Source organism: Etheostoma cragini, chromosome 3 (genome assembly GCF_013103735.1).
Source record: "Etheostoma cragini isolate CJK2018 chromosome 3, CSU_Ecrag_1.0, whole genome shotgun sequence".
Taxonomy (NCBI): domain Eukaryota; kingdom Metazoa; phylum Chordata; class Actinopteri; order Perciformes; family Percidae; genus Etheostoma; species Etheostoma cragini.
Genome location: NC_048409.1, coordinates 23405802 through 23422693, shown reverse-complemented (window position 1 = coordinate 23422693; position 16892 = coordinate 23405802). Strand labels below are relative to the sequence as shown.

The window sequence follows — 16892 nt, the reverse complement described above, 5'->3', positions numbered from 1 at the left end:
TGCTTCTTTACCCCACTGAAACTCAATCCGAGACTGGTGCTTGAATTCCAGGCCTGTTTGAACTCAATCCTCGGCTAAAAGCAAGGTTTTGTTAGCGTTAGCTTAAAGGTTTGGCTCCCTGGAGTCCATGGTCAAAGTGATGAGAATGCATATAATGTCATAGATAATGCAATCATATTCGGTGGACCGCGAACCCCTCATTAATCATCCCACTGTAATTTTTTAAAAGACAGATGGTCTGGAACGAGTAAGGTTACAATATCACTTAAGACCAGAGGTCAAAGTTTCACTCCTTGTGAACTTGTAAGCGAAGAAGCCACAATGAAACGCTACCTGGAAATCAGTGGAAATGATTTTTTTGTTTTTGTAGTGGCTTTGTCTTTGTTCTGGCTCTGGTGAGAATAGATGACTGAGGTTTTTTTGGTTGTTGAGGGTACTAGTTGTTAATGCGAGATGGGGTTTAATCTCCCACAGGAAGTACTGGAGGTGTGTGTGTGTGTGCGTGTTTGTGTCTGAGCTCTTTTTATACCTGAGTTGTGTGTTCATCCGTGTAACCTATTGTTCCTTAGTCTATAACTCCACCTGCCCGACCATATATGCTTTTTTCTGCTCAGAACTCAATCTGTGCATGAGTCTTTTGCTGTTTATAACACTATCTCTCCTACGCCTATGAGTTTCTCTTCATAGCGTCAAGAGTGTGTATGACCCAATTTTAGTGTTGTCACACTCCCTGAAGATAGGTTTGATTTGTGCAGCGGTGACACACTGGAGGGAGGAGGCGAGTGTAAGCCATTATCTGTGCTTTAACCTTCACATGTTAAAGGCGTCTGAACGCAGATAGCGTGGCTGCTTGAAATATGGCCTCATTATCAGCTGCAGCAGAAAGGGCTTGAGATAAGATCACTCACTGGAGCTTTAATGAAAACCAATTGATTTGCACTCTTAAAGACAAAAAAAGCAAAGGCGTTAAGCTCATTTCGAGCTTTCTGAGGCGTACTTTGTAGCAGCGCAAGGTTTCCCAGGGTGACCTGAGTATCTGCAGAAAATGAAGTTAGACATTATTTTGCCAGCTTGTAGGAAAAGTGGCTCAGACGCTAACGTCAGCCGAGAGGAAATTGGATCACTTTTATTGATGCCAACCATTAGTTCAAAAGTAGAGTGTTGCCATATACTCTAGCAATGGTAATTCAGCTTTGTGGCCACACAGCTCTGTAACGCCTCTGACTTTGAATGGAAGCCAAATTCAAAGACAAATGGAAGTGATTGCCTTGTGGCCTGGCCCACTGTTTGACTTTCCCAGCAGGAGCAAAGAGTGGGGGATTTAGGAGAGCAACACAAAACAGACATGGTGTTTCAAAGGCTGAAATAACTTGGAGGACTGAGAAAAAGCAGTAGGCTAAAATAGCTTTTTCTGTCTCTGTTTGATTATCTCACTAGCTCCTTCTCCAGTGACTTCCATCCAGGCAAAGGATATCACAAGACACACCATCTCACTGGCCTGGCAGCCACCAGATAGAGCCAACGGGGTCATCCTGGAGTATGAGGTCAAGTACTATGAGAAGGTGAGGGTCCAGTGGGAGATGTAGTTTCTACCGATGAAAGAATTTCCAAAATAATAGCAATGCGTTTCAAAAGACTGTAAAAACATCACACATCTGATTGTTCTCTCTTTGTTTCTGTCTCTGTCTCACCATCCGTCATTCTCAGGACCAAAATGAAAGAAGCTACAGAATCATAAAAACCTCATCGAGGAACACTGACATCAAAGGTCTCACCCCCCTCACTTCCTATGTGTTCCATGTCCGCGCTCGCACCGCGGCCGGCTACGGGGAATTCAGCGGCCCGTTTGAGTTCATGACCAACTCGGGTGAGTTCAGCCATGCATATCCTGCCCAGCTTGTCTTGATGACATCAGTGCACTATAGATCCAGAGAGACTCAATGCCAGCAGTGTGAAATGCTGCAGTGATAGCATCTTTTACGAGTTTGTCTCTTTCATTGTGGTCATGAATCAAAATAGCTGACGTCTATAAAAAGATAAATGATAAAGTGCTGCAGCACTTGACTGGCAACTTGAGTAGGTTCCATTATTCAAGTTTCAATGAGTCTCAGTGAATGTGCCAGCTATTGTAGGGTTTAACTTCTTTGGGTTTCTGAAGCATGATACCATTTCTGATATTTGTAGTTGGAACTGCTGCAAGGAACTTTTTGCTTACCGTTAGTAGCCATAAATGCTATCATTTATTTTGGTGTACACTTTATAAATCCCTAAGGTAACAACAGAGCAGCAAGTGGACTCTGATCTGAAAATGTAAAATTAGCTTCTTAAACCCCACTGACACTCAAGTTATTACAGACACTGTGCAGTGCAGCCAAAGATTGTTAAATCCCAAATATCTTGAATTTAAGTTCAAGAGGCGATCCCACAGTTTCCAAACATGTCCATTTGATGTGTTTGAGCAGCCACAATACATCTGGAATCTTGAGAGAATGTGATACAAAATATAAGTATGCAATTATAAAAGTAAATATATAATACTATCAGACAGTGTGGAATAACATGACTTTAAAAACTTCAAATTACTGACGGGGAAATAAATGAAAAAAAACTGAATGTTAAGGAGTTGGAATTATTTCAACTGAAGAGCCTAGCCAAGTTCAAAAATAACATGTCATCAAACAAACCTAAGCTTACTACTGATTGTTATTACTGATTTCCTCTAGTAAATAGTATGCTATGTGATATTAACTGTTAATGGAAAATTATGGCGTGGACAACAGGGTTACAGAGTTCCACTGTAAGCCCAGGTGTCCCATTTGTAATGCATATAGAGACAAAAGCGCATGACAATGACATGGTCAAGCACCATGCTAAAGGGACGGAATTGTCTCAATGGAATAAGGAGAGAGACAAGGGCAGGAAGGGTGAAGGTGGTCAATGACTTCGACAAAATGTACACAGGCTCTTTCATGTGCGGCGACTCGATTGAGCGCAGTGATATTGACTTTGCTCTTTGTCTCTGTCCAACTGTCCTCCCTTTCTCTTTACTTTCCCTCCCTCTGCTCCTCTCCATTTATATCCCCCATCTTTCTTCTATTTTTCCTCAGTTCCAGCTCCTATTATTGGTGATGGGGCCAACTCCACAGTGTTACTGGTGTCAGTGGTAGGCAGCGTGGTCCTCCTCATCATCCTCATCAGTGCCTTCGTCATCAGCCGAAGGTGAGCTCATCCCACTGTCCCTTCTGCTTTCTGTCTGTCCTTCTTTCCTCCCAGATGAGGGATGTCTTGCTTTAGCGCCTGGGAAAAGTAGCTGTTAGGAGATGGATGTCACTCGAAAAAAAACTCACAAACACACACACACACACACACACACTCACACACACACTGAGCCAGACAGATGAGATGAGTGATGACTTGCCACACCGGAGACGTGATTGACAGCTCCGACAGCTGAAAAGATGTAATCAGCAACCCCTCACTCCCTGTCCTCTGCATCCATCCCCGCTCCTCCCATCCCTCCATCCCTCTATCTCTCAGCTAGCGGCTGTAATCCTGGCCACTAGTTATTTTCTCCCGCTGTGCCTTGCTGATGGCTGCAAAGAGAACGAGAGAGGAGAAATAAATAGAGGAAGGGGGATAGGAGGGTGGACAATGACATAAGCGGGCAATGGAAAGTAGGAGATAGAATATGGAGAGAGTGAGACGAAGAGGCATCAGGTGGATTTGCAGTGACCCAATCTCAGGGTGTTAACCAGTGAGCAGGACAAAGCACCGTCACACAGATGGGATTACATGCAGATGGGGCTGCCTCACCTCAGGGTGTTAACCACACTCCCCCTATATATATGTGTGTGTGTGTTGGGGGTGTATATTTGTATGCATATCCTTATGTGAAAAAAGTATTGTTTTCATGTGTCTGGTAGCACTGTGGGAAGGGGAGCGTTAATTGTTTGTGTGTTGATTCCTGCGTGTGTGTTTAAGTACCTTTTTATGGGCATTCGTGGATCCTTTTTTTGTGTGAGTGTGCCTCTTTACATGAAAAGCAAATCATTGTCTGCATGTGTGTATTGGTGTTGAGAATAATGGGGAGTGAAGGGGGCTGTTGATTATGTGTGTGTGTGTGTGTGTGTGTGTTTGTGTGTGTGTCCTCTCTTTCTATGTGATTGCTTCTCTCCCCAGCCAAGCAGGTGGTTGTTCAGCCTTTTTTATATGCAATGTGACGGCCACTGTCATTGTGCTGCTGCGGCCATCCTGTGATTGTGGGGAGGGACTGTAATCACGTAGCCGTTTACAATCATTACACCACCATAGAGAACAATGTCTTGCACATCTGGTCATTTTCACCACTGACCCAACACATCAATTTAAGCACAGGTGTCAGGCTGCCTGAGGGATTTGGAGGGATTTAAGTGCATCTTCTCTCGGATTGATTTGCTACTATATGCTCAATGCCCTTCAGAAACCATCAGTGCAGCAGGATACTTTTGACAAAAAAGTAGTAACAGCACAATGTGAAAATCGTTGATTACGAGTAAAACGTGTAAAGTTTTTAATGTTAGTAATTAATTATTACTAGCAAAATATATTTCAAGTCAGACATTTATTTACAGTTCTTTCTCCATTTGCGGTTTTTATATATGTTATACAAGGTATAGGATGCTAAGGATACGATTAGATGGTTTAGAGGGATTTATGCAACATTTTATTCTAAAAACATGGCAAAATGAATACTGCTGACTGTTTTTAGATAAATGATGGTAAAGGGGGAGCTAATTTAAATGAATACATTTATTATATTCAGTGTATTTGATCTTAAGGGAATAGTTCAATATTTTGGGTAAACTGCTTAACTATGCCTTTTACATTTACATTTCTATGCTCAGTTAAACAGATCCAATATACCTTGTTAATTATTGAGCATCAGAGGTGCTTGTAGTAGGACAGAGCTAGGCTAGCAGTTTCTCCCTGCTTCCAGTCTTCCGGTTGTTGCTTCATATTTAACGGACAGAGATAAAGTCGTATCAAAGTTTTTTCATCCAACACCCTCATAACTATGAGCAATGATTAACTAACCCTAACCCTAATCTAAAAATCCCATTTGGCTAGCATTTAAATGCAGTTTTGTCCTTTCTGTCTAATGAGCTCCCTTTAATGGATAACAAAAATATCAATATCTGATCAGTAATCAGGGATTGTGTCGCCACTTAATTTACTGTATATGTGGGTTAGGGGGGGTAAGTGGGTTTAGAGTCTCGATTAAAGTGTTTACCGACACTTGTCTTCCATTATTATTTTTCAATTACTTTTTGTTTTTACGTAAAATGTTCAGCTTTTATTGTGACATATTCTCCCTGACATTTAACCTTTTGCTGTCACTGTGACTGACCATCCTGCTGTTTTTGCCCCCAGAAGGAGTAAGTACAGCAAGGCCAAGCAAGACTCTGACGAAGAGAAGCACTTACATCAAGGTAAATCAGCATCAACACTCCGCCTACACACTTTATAATTAAAATAAAACATTAGCGCTGTCAGGTGTTTTCATGTGCATGCACTCTAAACCGCAAATGAAGCCCATAAATGGGGCAAAAACAAACTATTTTTGAGTTAATGTACTTGGATGCTAACATGTTCTAAACACCTCATTACCAAGTCATCAGCATTGTTTTTTGCATTCAACAAACATTTCAAGTTAACGAGCTCCATCTTCATTGGAGTCAGCCATAGTGACATTAAAAGCAAGGGAGTCAAAGTGTGAAGCGAGGTATGGAGAGAAGAAAGAAGGAGGAGGTTCCACAGAGAAAGGTGGCATATAGCCCGCAGCATGATGGAAATAAAGAACAGATGGAGTGTACTTGCCAGAATGAATTAACCCTCATTTTTCACTCCCTTCTTTATTTTTCTTTGCACACTTTACACACAATTTCTTCAGGAGTGAGGATCTACGTTGACCCCTTTACCTATGAGGACCCAAACCAAGCCGTCCGTGAGTTCGCCAAAGAGATTGACGCCTCCTGTATCAAGATTGAAAAGGTTATCGGCATTGGTGAGGAGTTTTATTTTTAATCCATAAACTCTAATACATTCTGCAATTTTTCATTAATTATTATAAACACATTGTTATGGAGAGCCTTTGCAGCAAGGCTCATTGTAACCCACTTTGCATAAAAGCATCCACCTAATGGGATAATAGTATATTTGGTATTCGTTTCATGCAAATATTCTGCAGCCTGCAGATCTTTCTCAGTGATTCATGTCGTTGTTTGTCTGTGTATGCTCTTATATGCACTCCTTGTGAATAAAAAAACAACATTGTTTACTCAGATAATATCATTTGGTCTGCCTTTAGAGAGTTCAATGAGTACAAAAATATGTTGTCTGTTCTATTCCAGTGGCCAGAGAAAAGTCAACCAATGACAAAATAATAAAGATAAAGAATCAATAACCATTTCCCCTCTCTCTCTGCTCCAATGGGTGATGGGATGGAGGGGAGTAGGGGATTAGAGACCCTGATCAATGTTTAAAGTGGACCCCTTCTAACCTGCACACACACATAGCCACGGACCATCACCCACTCCCTTCTCAGTGTGATTTATAGTCCTCGCATTGTAGTTTTGGAGTGCTTGTGTATCATCCTTTCCACATTTTTAACCCAAGCGTTTGTTTCAGGGGAGTTCGGCGAGGTCTGCAGCGGCCGCCTGAAGATGCCAGGAAAGAGGGAGATCTGCGTGGCCATCAAGACGCTAAAGGCCGGCTACACTGACAAGCAGAGGAGGGACTTCCTGTCCGAGGCCAGCATCATGGGCCAGTTTGACCACCCCAACATCATTCACCTTGAGGGCGTGGTCACCAAATGTATGTCAAGCATGTGCTTTTGTCTACTTTTTACGTACAGGGTGCGTAGCATGAGAATTGTTCCATTTCAAAATGATGGGAAGAACATAATTTGGTGCATTTGGTCATTCTATCGCTTTTTGCAAAAGACTCTTTTCTGGAGAAATTAAATTGCTACAGGAAATTGCAAACTCATCTCACACATTTACGCACACAATGACTTTTATGATAACAGGAAGGACATTCATCACATGCTGTCCATGTTTCCCCTTAAAAAATAATGAATAATAAATCATTACAAACTATGTCTGGGGTTTTGGGGGACTTTGGAAAAGGGTGATATAGGGACAAACCAATCTTGACTTGCCAACAGTTGTGTTTGTGTTGCGTTGTGTTAATACTGGCAGATCCAAAGACATACAAGCATTAATGTTGCATTTGTACTATGAGATCTGTGTTTGCACATATACATATTGTCTAAACATCCCATCCGTGGGTATGCCCGGGTGGGCTTTGAAGGAGTCCAGCTTTTTGTGGGGAGGGGGAAGTGGAGTCAGAGGTAGCTGGGCAGTTAGGAGGGGGTGTAATGGGTCCAGGAACAGGCCCTGTAGCGCTGCACCAAGCTCATTAATCATGGTGTCAGCTGTAAATGTGTTTGGGGTTAGGAAGTGATACCCTATCCCTTCTCTATCTGCTCCTCCATGGCCACAACACACCAGCCAAATCTCCCTCCCTCTGCTCTTGGCACTCTCTCTGTTTCTCCCTACCTTTTACACCTTCCCCCATTGCTTTTTGTCAGGCTAGAGGTGTATGTGTGTGTGTGTGTTCTTGTCAGCACATGTTGGCATCTGTGCACCCTTGATTGCACGCGTCTGAGCGTGAGTGTTACCATAGCTGATGGCCAGCCTCAGCTCGGGTTAGATGGATGAAGTGCCTTAATGTGTCGTGACACAACAGCCTGGCCCTATCTGTGCTAGATAACACCATCTTTCCCACTGTTGTAAACACACACACACACACACACACACACACACACACACACACACACACACACACAGCCAGAGCTGAACGTGAACAGCAGCACAGGCAGAATTGCTTATCACCTATCAAACCTCTCACCACGGGGGATTGACCTCTCAGACCTCACTGAGACAGAGTGAAAAAGACAGAAAAAAGGTGGACAGATGGACAGGAGGAAGGAAAAGAAATCTGAGACAAGTAGCAGACAGTGAAGGTACAAATAGAGATGCAGAGAGAAAAAGACAGGAAGGCGGTTAGGAGCTGATGGATTAAAGGAAAGACAGAGAACAACCGTAGCAACAACAGAGATAGAAAGCAGAGGGTGGTAGAACTACTGAACCGGAGGCTGAAAAAGGAAGAGAAGGAGTGAGACAGAGGGAGAGAGATGAAGGAGAAGCAGAAGATCTACAAAGCAAGAAGATCAACACGAAAATTACCACTCTACTTCCATCCACTCTTACTTTTGAGAGCTTGACACAAGGTTTGGGCCAATTAGTCCTTTACACTTGAGTGTGTCAGTGGAATCTATTAAAAATCCATTATTTTAATTGCACTCGCCTCTCTATTACAATCAAGTAAAAAGGAATTCTCAATCTGGCCTCAGTTTGCTGGCATGTCCAACAGAGCCAATTAAGCCTTATTAATTATGGAGGAACTCCAAATAGACACTAAAATACATAAATCTGCAAAAAAATCTCTCGCCGAGGATTGCTGGCTGTAGTCCAGCATCTTGAAGCCTATATAGACTTAACGTTTCTATCATGCTAGTGTGTAATTAAAACCCAGCCTCTGTTGGAGCTTGAAATGAGACGTGATATGTTTAACAGCTGATTTACATAAAGTAAGCATGTGTTACTTTAAAAAAAGATCTGCATTAAAAGCTAGATCTTTGTTCGCTGCAAACGCCAGTTCCTCTGGAGAGCGTTTGCCCAACGTTCCCCCAATATTGTCCCCCTGTTGCGTTTTTCCCCTTTGCCTGTTTTGTTGGCAGGTGATAATCGGCCCACTGGCGGGGCCCTTGCCCAGAGTTCATTGCCAAAGGCAGCAGGGCGTATTCAGTAAACAAGGAATTAGCATGCAAATGGGAAGGGAGGAAGAGGGCGGGGCTGGAAAGGCGAGAGTTTAAGGTCGCAGGTCAGACGTTCCTCAGACTTGATTGGGGAGCTGTCAATCACCGGCGGCCCCGGGGCAGAGGCGAGCAACAAAGGGAACAAAGATGGCTGACAAAGAGGGCCCCCGCTTTCCCCCAACTTTAACTCTACTTCCTCTTTTTGGGACATCGCCGGAGTGCACCGTAATTAATGGAGTGCCAATCACGCGGCGGGTAAGGCGGTGACTGACGGCCTCTTGGCATGGCGAGAGGCCTGCTGTGGAGTGGAGGAACTTCACCTTCAAGACCTCAGCTGCCACCGCTCGGCTGGCTTTCTGCTGCTTTAGGCATTCTGCTGGAGTGCACAAGAGTTTCAACACAACCTCCCCTCTAGGCGTTAGGTTTAAGTCAGCACTTCTCTTTAACACTTTTTAGTCCACCTTAACTGTGCCACTTGAAATGGAATGCAAAGAGCAGCGCTGTTCTAGGAGGATTTTGTGGCAGCACTTTTCAGCGTGTGGTGTGGGCATGGCTGGTTAGTCACCAGCTTGCTGCCATTTTGGGACAAAACCAAGCCAACCTCTCCTCCTTTCCTCCCCCCCCCCATCTCTTTCTCTCTCCTCCTCATGACCACTATCCCTCTTCAAACTAAGAGACAAAGACAGACAGAGACCCACCAGGGATTGTCCCCCGTCCCCACCGCCTGCCCCAGCTCAGATAAAGACACAGGCGCACCCACAAGAGAGATGGAGAGGGGAAGACAGAGGGATGAGGTGAAAAAGGCCAGACAGGGGCGGCAGGGATCGGTGGGGGAGGTGGGGGGGGGGAAATAGAGAGGAGCTAGCAGGAGAGTGACAGATGCGCTAAAAGTTGGCAGAGGAGAAAGAGGGCAAAGGGACAGTGAGTGACATAAATAGCGAGTCAGAGGGATTCTGGGTGAGTGACTTTGATGAGACTTATTATAAGGAGTCCAACGTCGGTTCATATTTGCATAAACACAAGATGGTGTGTGTGTGCGTGTGTGTGTGTGTGTGTGTGTGTGTGTGTGTGTGTGTGTGTGTGTACTGGTGTGTTTCAGTGGAGATGCCTCTGCATGTACAAGGAAAGAATGGGGATGTCAGGGCAACCGTAACACTGAGCTAATTAAATCACTACGGGACAGAGATGGATGGCCTACTACACACACACACACACACACACACACACACATACACACACACACACACAAACACACACACACGTTCCCCTGAGAACCCTCCTGCTGTGTTGGGCTGTGATGTGCATCGTTTACCTCTATAATCATCTGTTTCTCATTCAATTTCTCTCTCTCTCTCTCTCTCTCCCTCTCTCTCTCTCTCTAGGTAAGCCAGTGATGATTATCACAGAGTACATGGAAAACGGATCGCTGGATGCATTCCTTAGGGTCAGTCATGCGTTTCTGTCTGTGCACATGTGTGTGAGCAGGCGATACGACTGTAGCATGCTGATTCAATCTAATCGCTGTAATGTCATCCTCCCGAAATTACAAGCGTTTGTTCACAAACATTCACCCTAATCTTGATCCTCTCCTTGATCAACTTACTGTTTTTTTGACAAGGAAGTTGGCGCAGGTCTTTCCTCTGTGATTCCCCGGTTTACTACACTTTTGATTTTAGATGAAGCTTAGCTACTTTATCCAGTTATTAAAAAATAGTGTTTAAGAAAGGGAAATGCAGCACTTGAAACCTGTTTCACAATGGTAGTTGTAATCAAATGGAGTTAAGGCTGATGAAAAATGTATAGGGACGTTTGTATAGTAATATTTTTGTCAACAACCATAACTTCAATTGCTAAAATATAACTTGTACGAGATGCTATTTATTATATTTTATATATGAATTTTAAGGAGTTTTACTTTTAAATAAATGCATATAGGGGGAGCTGTAACCATTGAAAAGTACATAAATAAAAACTTAAACATGTACGTAACAAAACAATCTAAGCTGTAATGTAAGTTAACAAATGTCCCCGTGTTTTATTACAGCTAAATTTTATATATAACTGAACAGTATTGGTCACCTTAATTTAACAGCAAAGAAATTCTCATTGCCCCTGGAATACAATTGTATAATGTTTGCATTACGATACACAGCATTTAAACATTTAGCTTTGTTTCCTGCAGAAGAACGACGGTCGTTTCACAGTGATTCAGCTGGTCGGCATCCTGCGTGGAATTGCATCCGGCATGAAGTACCTTTCAGACATGAGCTACGTTCACCGCGATCTGGCAGCTCGCAACATCCTGGTCAACAGCAACTTGGTGTGCAAAGTGTCCGACTTCGGCATGTCCCGAGTGCTGGAGGACGACCCCGAGGCTGCATACACCACCCGGGTGAGTGAGTGAGTGAGTGAGTGTGTGTGCATGTGTGTGCTCTCAATGTGTCCCATTAGGTGTGCATGTTATACGTGTCTATTTGTGTGTGTGTGTGTGTGTGTGTGTATAGGCAAACATGTGTCCAGTGACTCAGTGGACTGTGTGCGTGTCACCTTGCTTGTCGGCTTTTCAGCTTTCATTTATCAGCCCATCTTTCAATTACAGGGAGGGAAGATCCCCATCCGCTGGACGGCCCCGGAGGCCATCGCTTACAGGAAGTTCACTTCGGCCAGTGACGTGTGGAGCTACGGAATCGTCATGTGGGAAGTGATGTCATATGGCGAGCGACCATACTGGGACATGAGCAACCAAGATGTAAGTCTAGAGAAATGTAATTTACCTGCAGGCAAACATGAATAACAAACAGCTTGAACACATTTGGGATATTGGAGCTTAAGAAAAGAATTCCCAGTTGCATGCGTATTGTCAAACATTTTTAAAAGATACTTCATCATTTTAACCTGGTTGTGTAATCAAATTACATGCAGGAGTGATAAAAGCATCAGTATATTCTCATTACACATATTCACAATTCTAGTGGCACTAATGATGATAAAGAAGTTAATTTATGCATAAGCAAATGTCTTGCGTAGGTGCCTAAAGTGAGGTGTCTAAAAATAGGTATAAAATTAGGCGGAAAAAGACAGTCTAGCTGTAATCAAACTGCTGACAGTTTAACTCTCTACACAAACAAACTCAGAAACAAAGTGACTTACAGCAGCACTGATCTACTGTCTAGGTGATCAAGGCTATTGATGAGGGCTACCGGCTGCCCCCGCCCATGGACTGCCCTGTGGCACTCCATCAGCTCATGCTGGACTGCTGGCAGCGGGAGAGGGCTGACCGGCCAAAGTTTGGACAGATCGTCAACATGCTGGACAAGCTGATCCGCAATCCAAACACTCTGAAGAGGACTGGGGGAGAGGCCGCTGTCAGGTGAGAGAGCAGGTCACAGACAGATGCTAAATAGATGTGGTGTTAAAGGGTCACTTCACACAAATCACCAAAACATATTTTTCTTTACCTCCTACCATCTAGCCATGCAGAAATTCATTATGCCTATAAAATTGCTAACCTTATGGCTATACCACAGTATATTACTACAGTTATGGTGCAAATCTGACAAACTTCTGAAATTTGATAAATTCTCTGAGAATTCTGAAAATGTCACACACTTTTGTAAAGGGGTTAACATGATTTTGGACTGTGGCTATTATTTAAGTACATCTCACACATTATTTGCATTACTTAGTGTTTAACCTTACTGAACTACTGCAAACTAAGCTAAAAAGAACACTTTCAAACCAAAAATTAGTTGCAGTATAGAAAAGTTGTAGAATTTAATAATAAGCTAAACAGAGGCCACCTGTGAATGTGTTGTGTTATAGAGGCTAATGTGCATAAACACACATATGCAGCCAGTTTACTATACAATGCACTACGTATGCAGTGGTCCACCTCTTACACCAACACAATCACACACTCCCGTTCTCTCTGTGGTATTTACATTCCCCATTAAACAGTACCTACCAGCGACGTGTGGCATTTTTCAGCACAAACACCCTCCGTAATGGATTTCTCTGCAAACTAGCTTTAATGGTGTTGTACACTTAGGAATGTAGGTACTCTAACAGGGAGGAATTTACGATGTAATGCTGAGTTAAAAACAAACATGAACCAACATCTCTGACACCATTACTCTTGAGTGGCTAAATGTGTTAAGAATGACCTACGTGTGTTTACAGACTCGACGCAGGCCAGTGGGAGTCTGTTTGAGTTTAACGAGTGTGTGAGCGCATGCGAGCAATCTGCGCACATACACACACACACACACACACACACACACACAAATAGACACGTATAACGTACATACCTAATGGGACACGTTGAGAGCGAGAGTCCTTGTAGAGTAATTAGCAGAACTGAATCCCATAAAGGCAACGTTTACAGTAACAAGAGGGAAGGGGAAAGTAAAAAGTAAAGTGTGTGTGTGTGTGTGTGTGTGTGTGTAGAGGGACCCTTATGCATAATCTTTTACACTTACTGAGTAGAGATGACATATTAAAGAGCCTGACATCCTGTTCTCACACGTCAACTCAACATCTTTCTTAAAGAAGAGAGAAGGATAAAGACAGATATTGTGTGTGTGAGAGTGAGAGAGTTACCAGAGCAGGACGAGACTGCCACTGACTCAGACTCACCGGCCCCATGTAAATGTTTCATGGCCGATGCCTCTGCTGCAATGCTCAAGAGAAAGTAAAGATAGGAAAAACGAGAAAGTAAGAAGTGAAAAAAGTGGAATGTTACTCTGCCAATAAATATCTGAATGTGAGGAGGAACTCCACCATGTGTTAACATTCACAGAGGTGTCCCCCTGTTGTGTGTTTTCTGTAAAAATAAATATGAACTAACTGTGTCAGTCACAAACACTAAATTGGAATACAAAACAGAGCTTAACCTGATAGAGCTGCTGAGTCCATCCAGGAGTAATAGCTAGAGAGAAATGTAGCATGGTGCATTTTACAGCCTGTGGGTAGCTCTCTGTCATCGCGGAAGGTGTATGTGTCACATGCTTCTAAAACTACAGTACAGCATCATAGTCAGGAACAAGGAAACTCTTCCTGTAATGCCGGCGTTTCTGCTGTCATAAATCAATGGTGTTCCAGACTGAGTACAAAAGTGGATCATTACCTTTTGTGTCAAAAGCACTTAAAGAAAATGTAACTTTCTTTGTCTATTTGCACAGACAGTTGCTTATGTGCTGAACCGAAGTACAGAAGCATCAAACACTGACTGTAATAACAGAACTACACGTCTGTATAACCTAACAAACGTAAGTTCATGAAGTTAATACTGTACCTTTCTCTTTTCCACCCACTAGGCCCAACACCACCCTGCTGGAGCCAGGGAGCCCCGAGGTGTCGTCGGCCGTGGGCACAGTGGAGGACTGGCTGCAGGCCATTGGCATGGAGCGATACAGCGACAACTTCACCGCCGCCAGCTACACCACTCCAGAGGCTGTGGTCCACATGACACAAGAGTGAGTATAGAGTATGGAGGGGAGCATATGAGAGAGGAAGGGAAGAAGTAAACATAAAAGAGAAAAGAGAAGAAGGTACAAGCTAGTCACACACATAAAAAACTGTTCTTATAGCAAGTGAAAATTGTAAATAAAGTGGCACATTTTTTTTCACTTGTCAGTAAGTGTAAGTAAAATAATTAATTAGGCTCTTATTCTCTATATGAGAACATTAATGAACGTATCTAAAGTTTTAAGTCCATGTCCCAAATTATGGGGTGAATTGTTCAGTTATTGAAAAAGAAGCAGATGAAAAATAAGAGATAGCCTCAAAAGTTATACCAGCAGTGAAGAACAAATTACAATTACATGAATCTGCCCTACTAGTTGTGCTTAGTACTTGGCAAATGACTGTTTTCAAGAAATAGTTGTGAACCAAGAAAGATTTTTTAAAGATTTTTGTCAAGAGCTTCCTATTCTTATTTTTTTTTTTTTTTTTAAGTATATTCAACATGTAATTCACTCTTGAAACAAAGTTAAATTTATCAAAGGAATAATTGAATATTTTGGGAAACACACGTTATACTTTCTTGCTGCTCGATACCACTGTCATGTCTGTATGATAAATATAAAGCTGCAGCCAACACTCAGTTAGCTTAGCTTAGCATAAAGACTGTAAACAGAAGCAACAGCTAGCCCTGGCTCTTTACAGTAATACATGATCTGCCTAGGAACATCTCTAAAAAAACATTTCAAAATGGTTAAGTGCTATATAGTTTGAGCATGTAGCTGTTTACTCGCTTCATAGTTAGAGTGGTATGGTATGGTAATGCGAGTGGTATCTATGTTGTCTTCTAACTCTCACTAAGAAAGACAATAAACTATTATTAAACTTCTTGGTGATTAAAGCAGAATCAAACTGTGACATATAATGCAAAGTCTATATGTGATAAATGTTTCTCAGTCTCTGTCACGTGTCTGTCATATTTTAATTTTTCAGATTTTAGGTTACAGAACTAGGATTGTTGAGTTGGCAAGTTAAATCCCTCATACAGCAGTTAAACAGTCGGGCCGGTTTCCACTGGAAGGCTGTAAAACTCATCGGCCTACGTGTGTTTGTTATTGTAGCTCCCGGTCCTAAACGGTTCTTTTCCCCATCCTTTCCAGGGACATGGCTCGCATAGGCATCACCTCGGCAGCACACCAGAACAAGATCCTGACCAGCGTCCAGGGAATGTTGTCCCAAATGCAACAGATGCAAGGCAGAATGGTTCCCGTCTGAGAGGTTTAAACAAAGAAAAAGGAAAAGGAAACAAAGCGTCTTCGTTTCTTATGAAAAATAAATAAATAACAAAAAAGACAAAATATAAAAAAAGAGACAAATAAACTATGAAGTAATAGTTTACCTCATCCATGCACTTTAAAATTGGATTCAAAGGAAAAGAAGCTGTTGATGAAGAAAAAAAAGTGGTGAAAATGGCACTTTTTTTTTTTTTATCAGACCTTTTCCTTGCCCTTTTTTTGTTGTTTTGGAGAACGGGACACTTCTTTCTGCAGCATTTCTGTATAGACGGAGGGACGGCTGGAAAAGTGCTTCCGAAAGGCCAATCTGGAGTGCCTTTAATGGTCTGAAAGGAAAAGCAAGGGAGAGGGGAATCATACCTTTCTTCCTCCTCTTTGGCAGAGTGTTGTTTCTGGAACATTTTTCGGGAATAATCCACCGAGCAGATTTTTTCGATTTCCTGTGACTGTGTTTATTGTAAATGAATTGTTTCAATGGGACTCGCAGGCTGCCCCGGCCGCCATTGTTCTCTCTCAGCTGGATTTGTTTGATATCTCACAAACAAAATGGAGGATCCTGACCTTGATATATATAAACAGTGAATCTCGGAGAGGTTGACGGTTGGATTCCGAGGGGAGATAGGGGCTTGTTATACGGAGCTTTTTGAGTTTTTTTTTTGCTCTGTTCTGGCCTTTTTTTTCTCCCAGAACGCTGTATTTTGTTGTCCTCAGGACGTTGCTGAGAATGTCTTTGATCTTCCAGAAGAACCTTTCCACTCCCCTGTCTTCCCAAAAATGCCCTCCCCCACACCTAGGATAAACACACAATTTGGATTCTTTCATTCATCTCCCGATCTGATTTAAAGCCCCAGCCTCCCGCTTCTGCAGGACCCACCAACTCTTCCTCACCACTTTAGATGGACAGCTATTTGGCTTTCTAAATTGGACGCAAGAATGAAGGAAAGCATCGGCGAGATTTATTTTAGACTAAAGAATGCAACAGCGGCAATATGGATGTAGAATGAATCAGAATCATCAGCATCATCATCGCTGCCAAGAAAACACACAGAGGATTACTCAAATTCACATCAAGGTGAGGATAAATTTTTTTTCTTTCTTACTTTACTCAGCATTAAAAGTTCTATTAAAAAAAAAAAAGAAATTGGATTACACCTTCCTTTATTATTGCAGTATGCTTCCAATATGAACTATGTCTAGAAATGGAGTTCCTAAAAGAT

The 16892-nt window shown here is 42.5% G+C and overlaps 1 protein-coding gene and 1 long non-coding RNA gene across 5 annotated transcripts in view; both read left to right on the top strand.

The window, feature by feature from the left end:
* The window catches only part of LOC117939953, a 308332-nt gene that overhangs the window by 129282 nt on the left and 162158 nt on the right, over positions 1–16892 (top strand). The window lies entirely within an intron of this gene.
* epha4l (eph receptor A4, like) overlaps positions 1–16892 on the top strand; it is a 53175-nt gene that overhangs the window by 33075 nt on the left and 3208 nt on the right. Inside the window, exons 6-17 of one of the 4 annotated variants that reach the window (XM_034865062.1) lie at positions 1438–1562; positions 1708–1867; positions 3114–3219; positions 5413–5468; positions 5930–6043; positions 6667–6852; positions 10303–10364; positions 11103–11312; positions 11520–11669; positions 12094–12290; positions 14236–14394; positions 15541–16747. In XM_034865062.1, the coding sequence (XP_034720953.1) occupies positions 1438–1562; positions 1708–1867; positions 3114–3219; positions 5413–5468; positions 5930–6043; positions 6667–6852; positions 10303–10364; positions 11103–11312; positions 11520–11669; positions 12094–12290; positions 14236–14394; positions 15541–15655 (1640 nt within the window). In that variant the 3' untranslated portion in view covers positions 15656–16747. Of the gene's footprint in view, positions 1–1437; positions 1563–1707; positions 1868–3107; positions 3220–5409; positions 5469–5929; positions 6044–6666; positions 6853–10302; positions 10365–11102; positions 11313–11519; positions 11670–12093; positions 12291–14235; positions 14395–15540; positions 16748–16892 lie in introns of all 4 variants that reach the window. The other 3 variants (XM_034865054.1, XM_034865045.1, XM_034865036.1) reach the window with 3 other exon arrangements.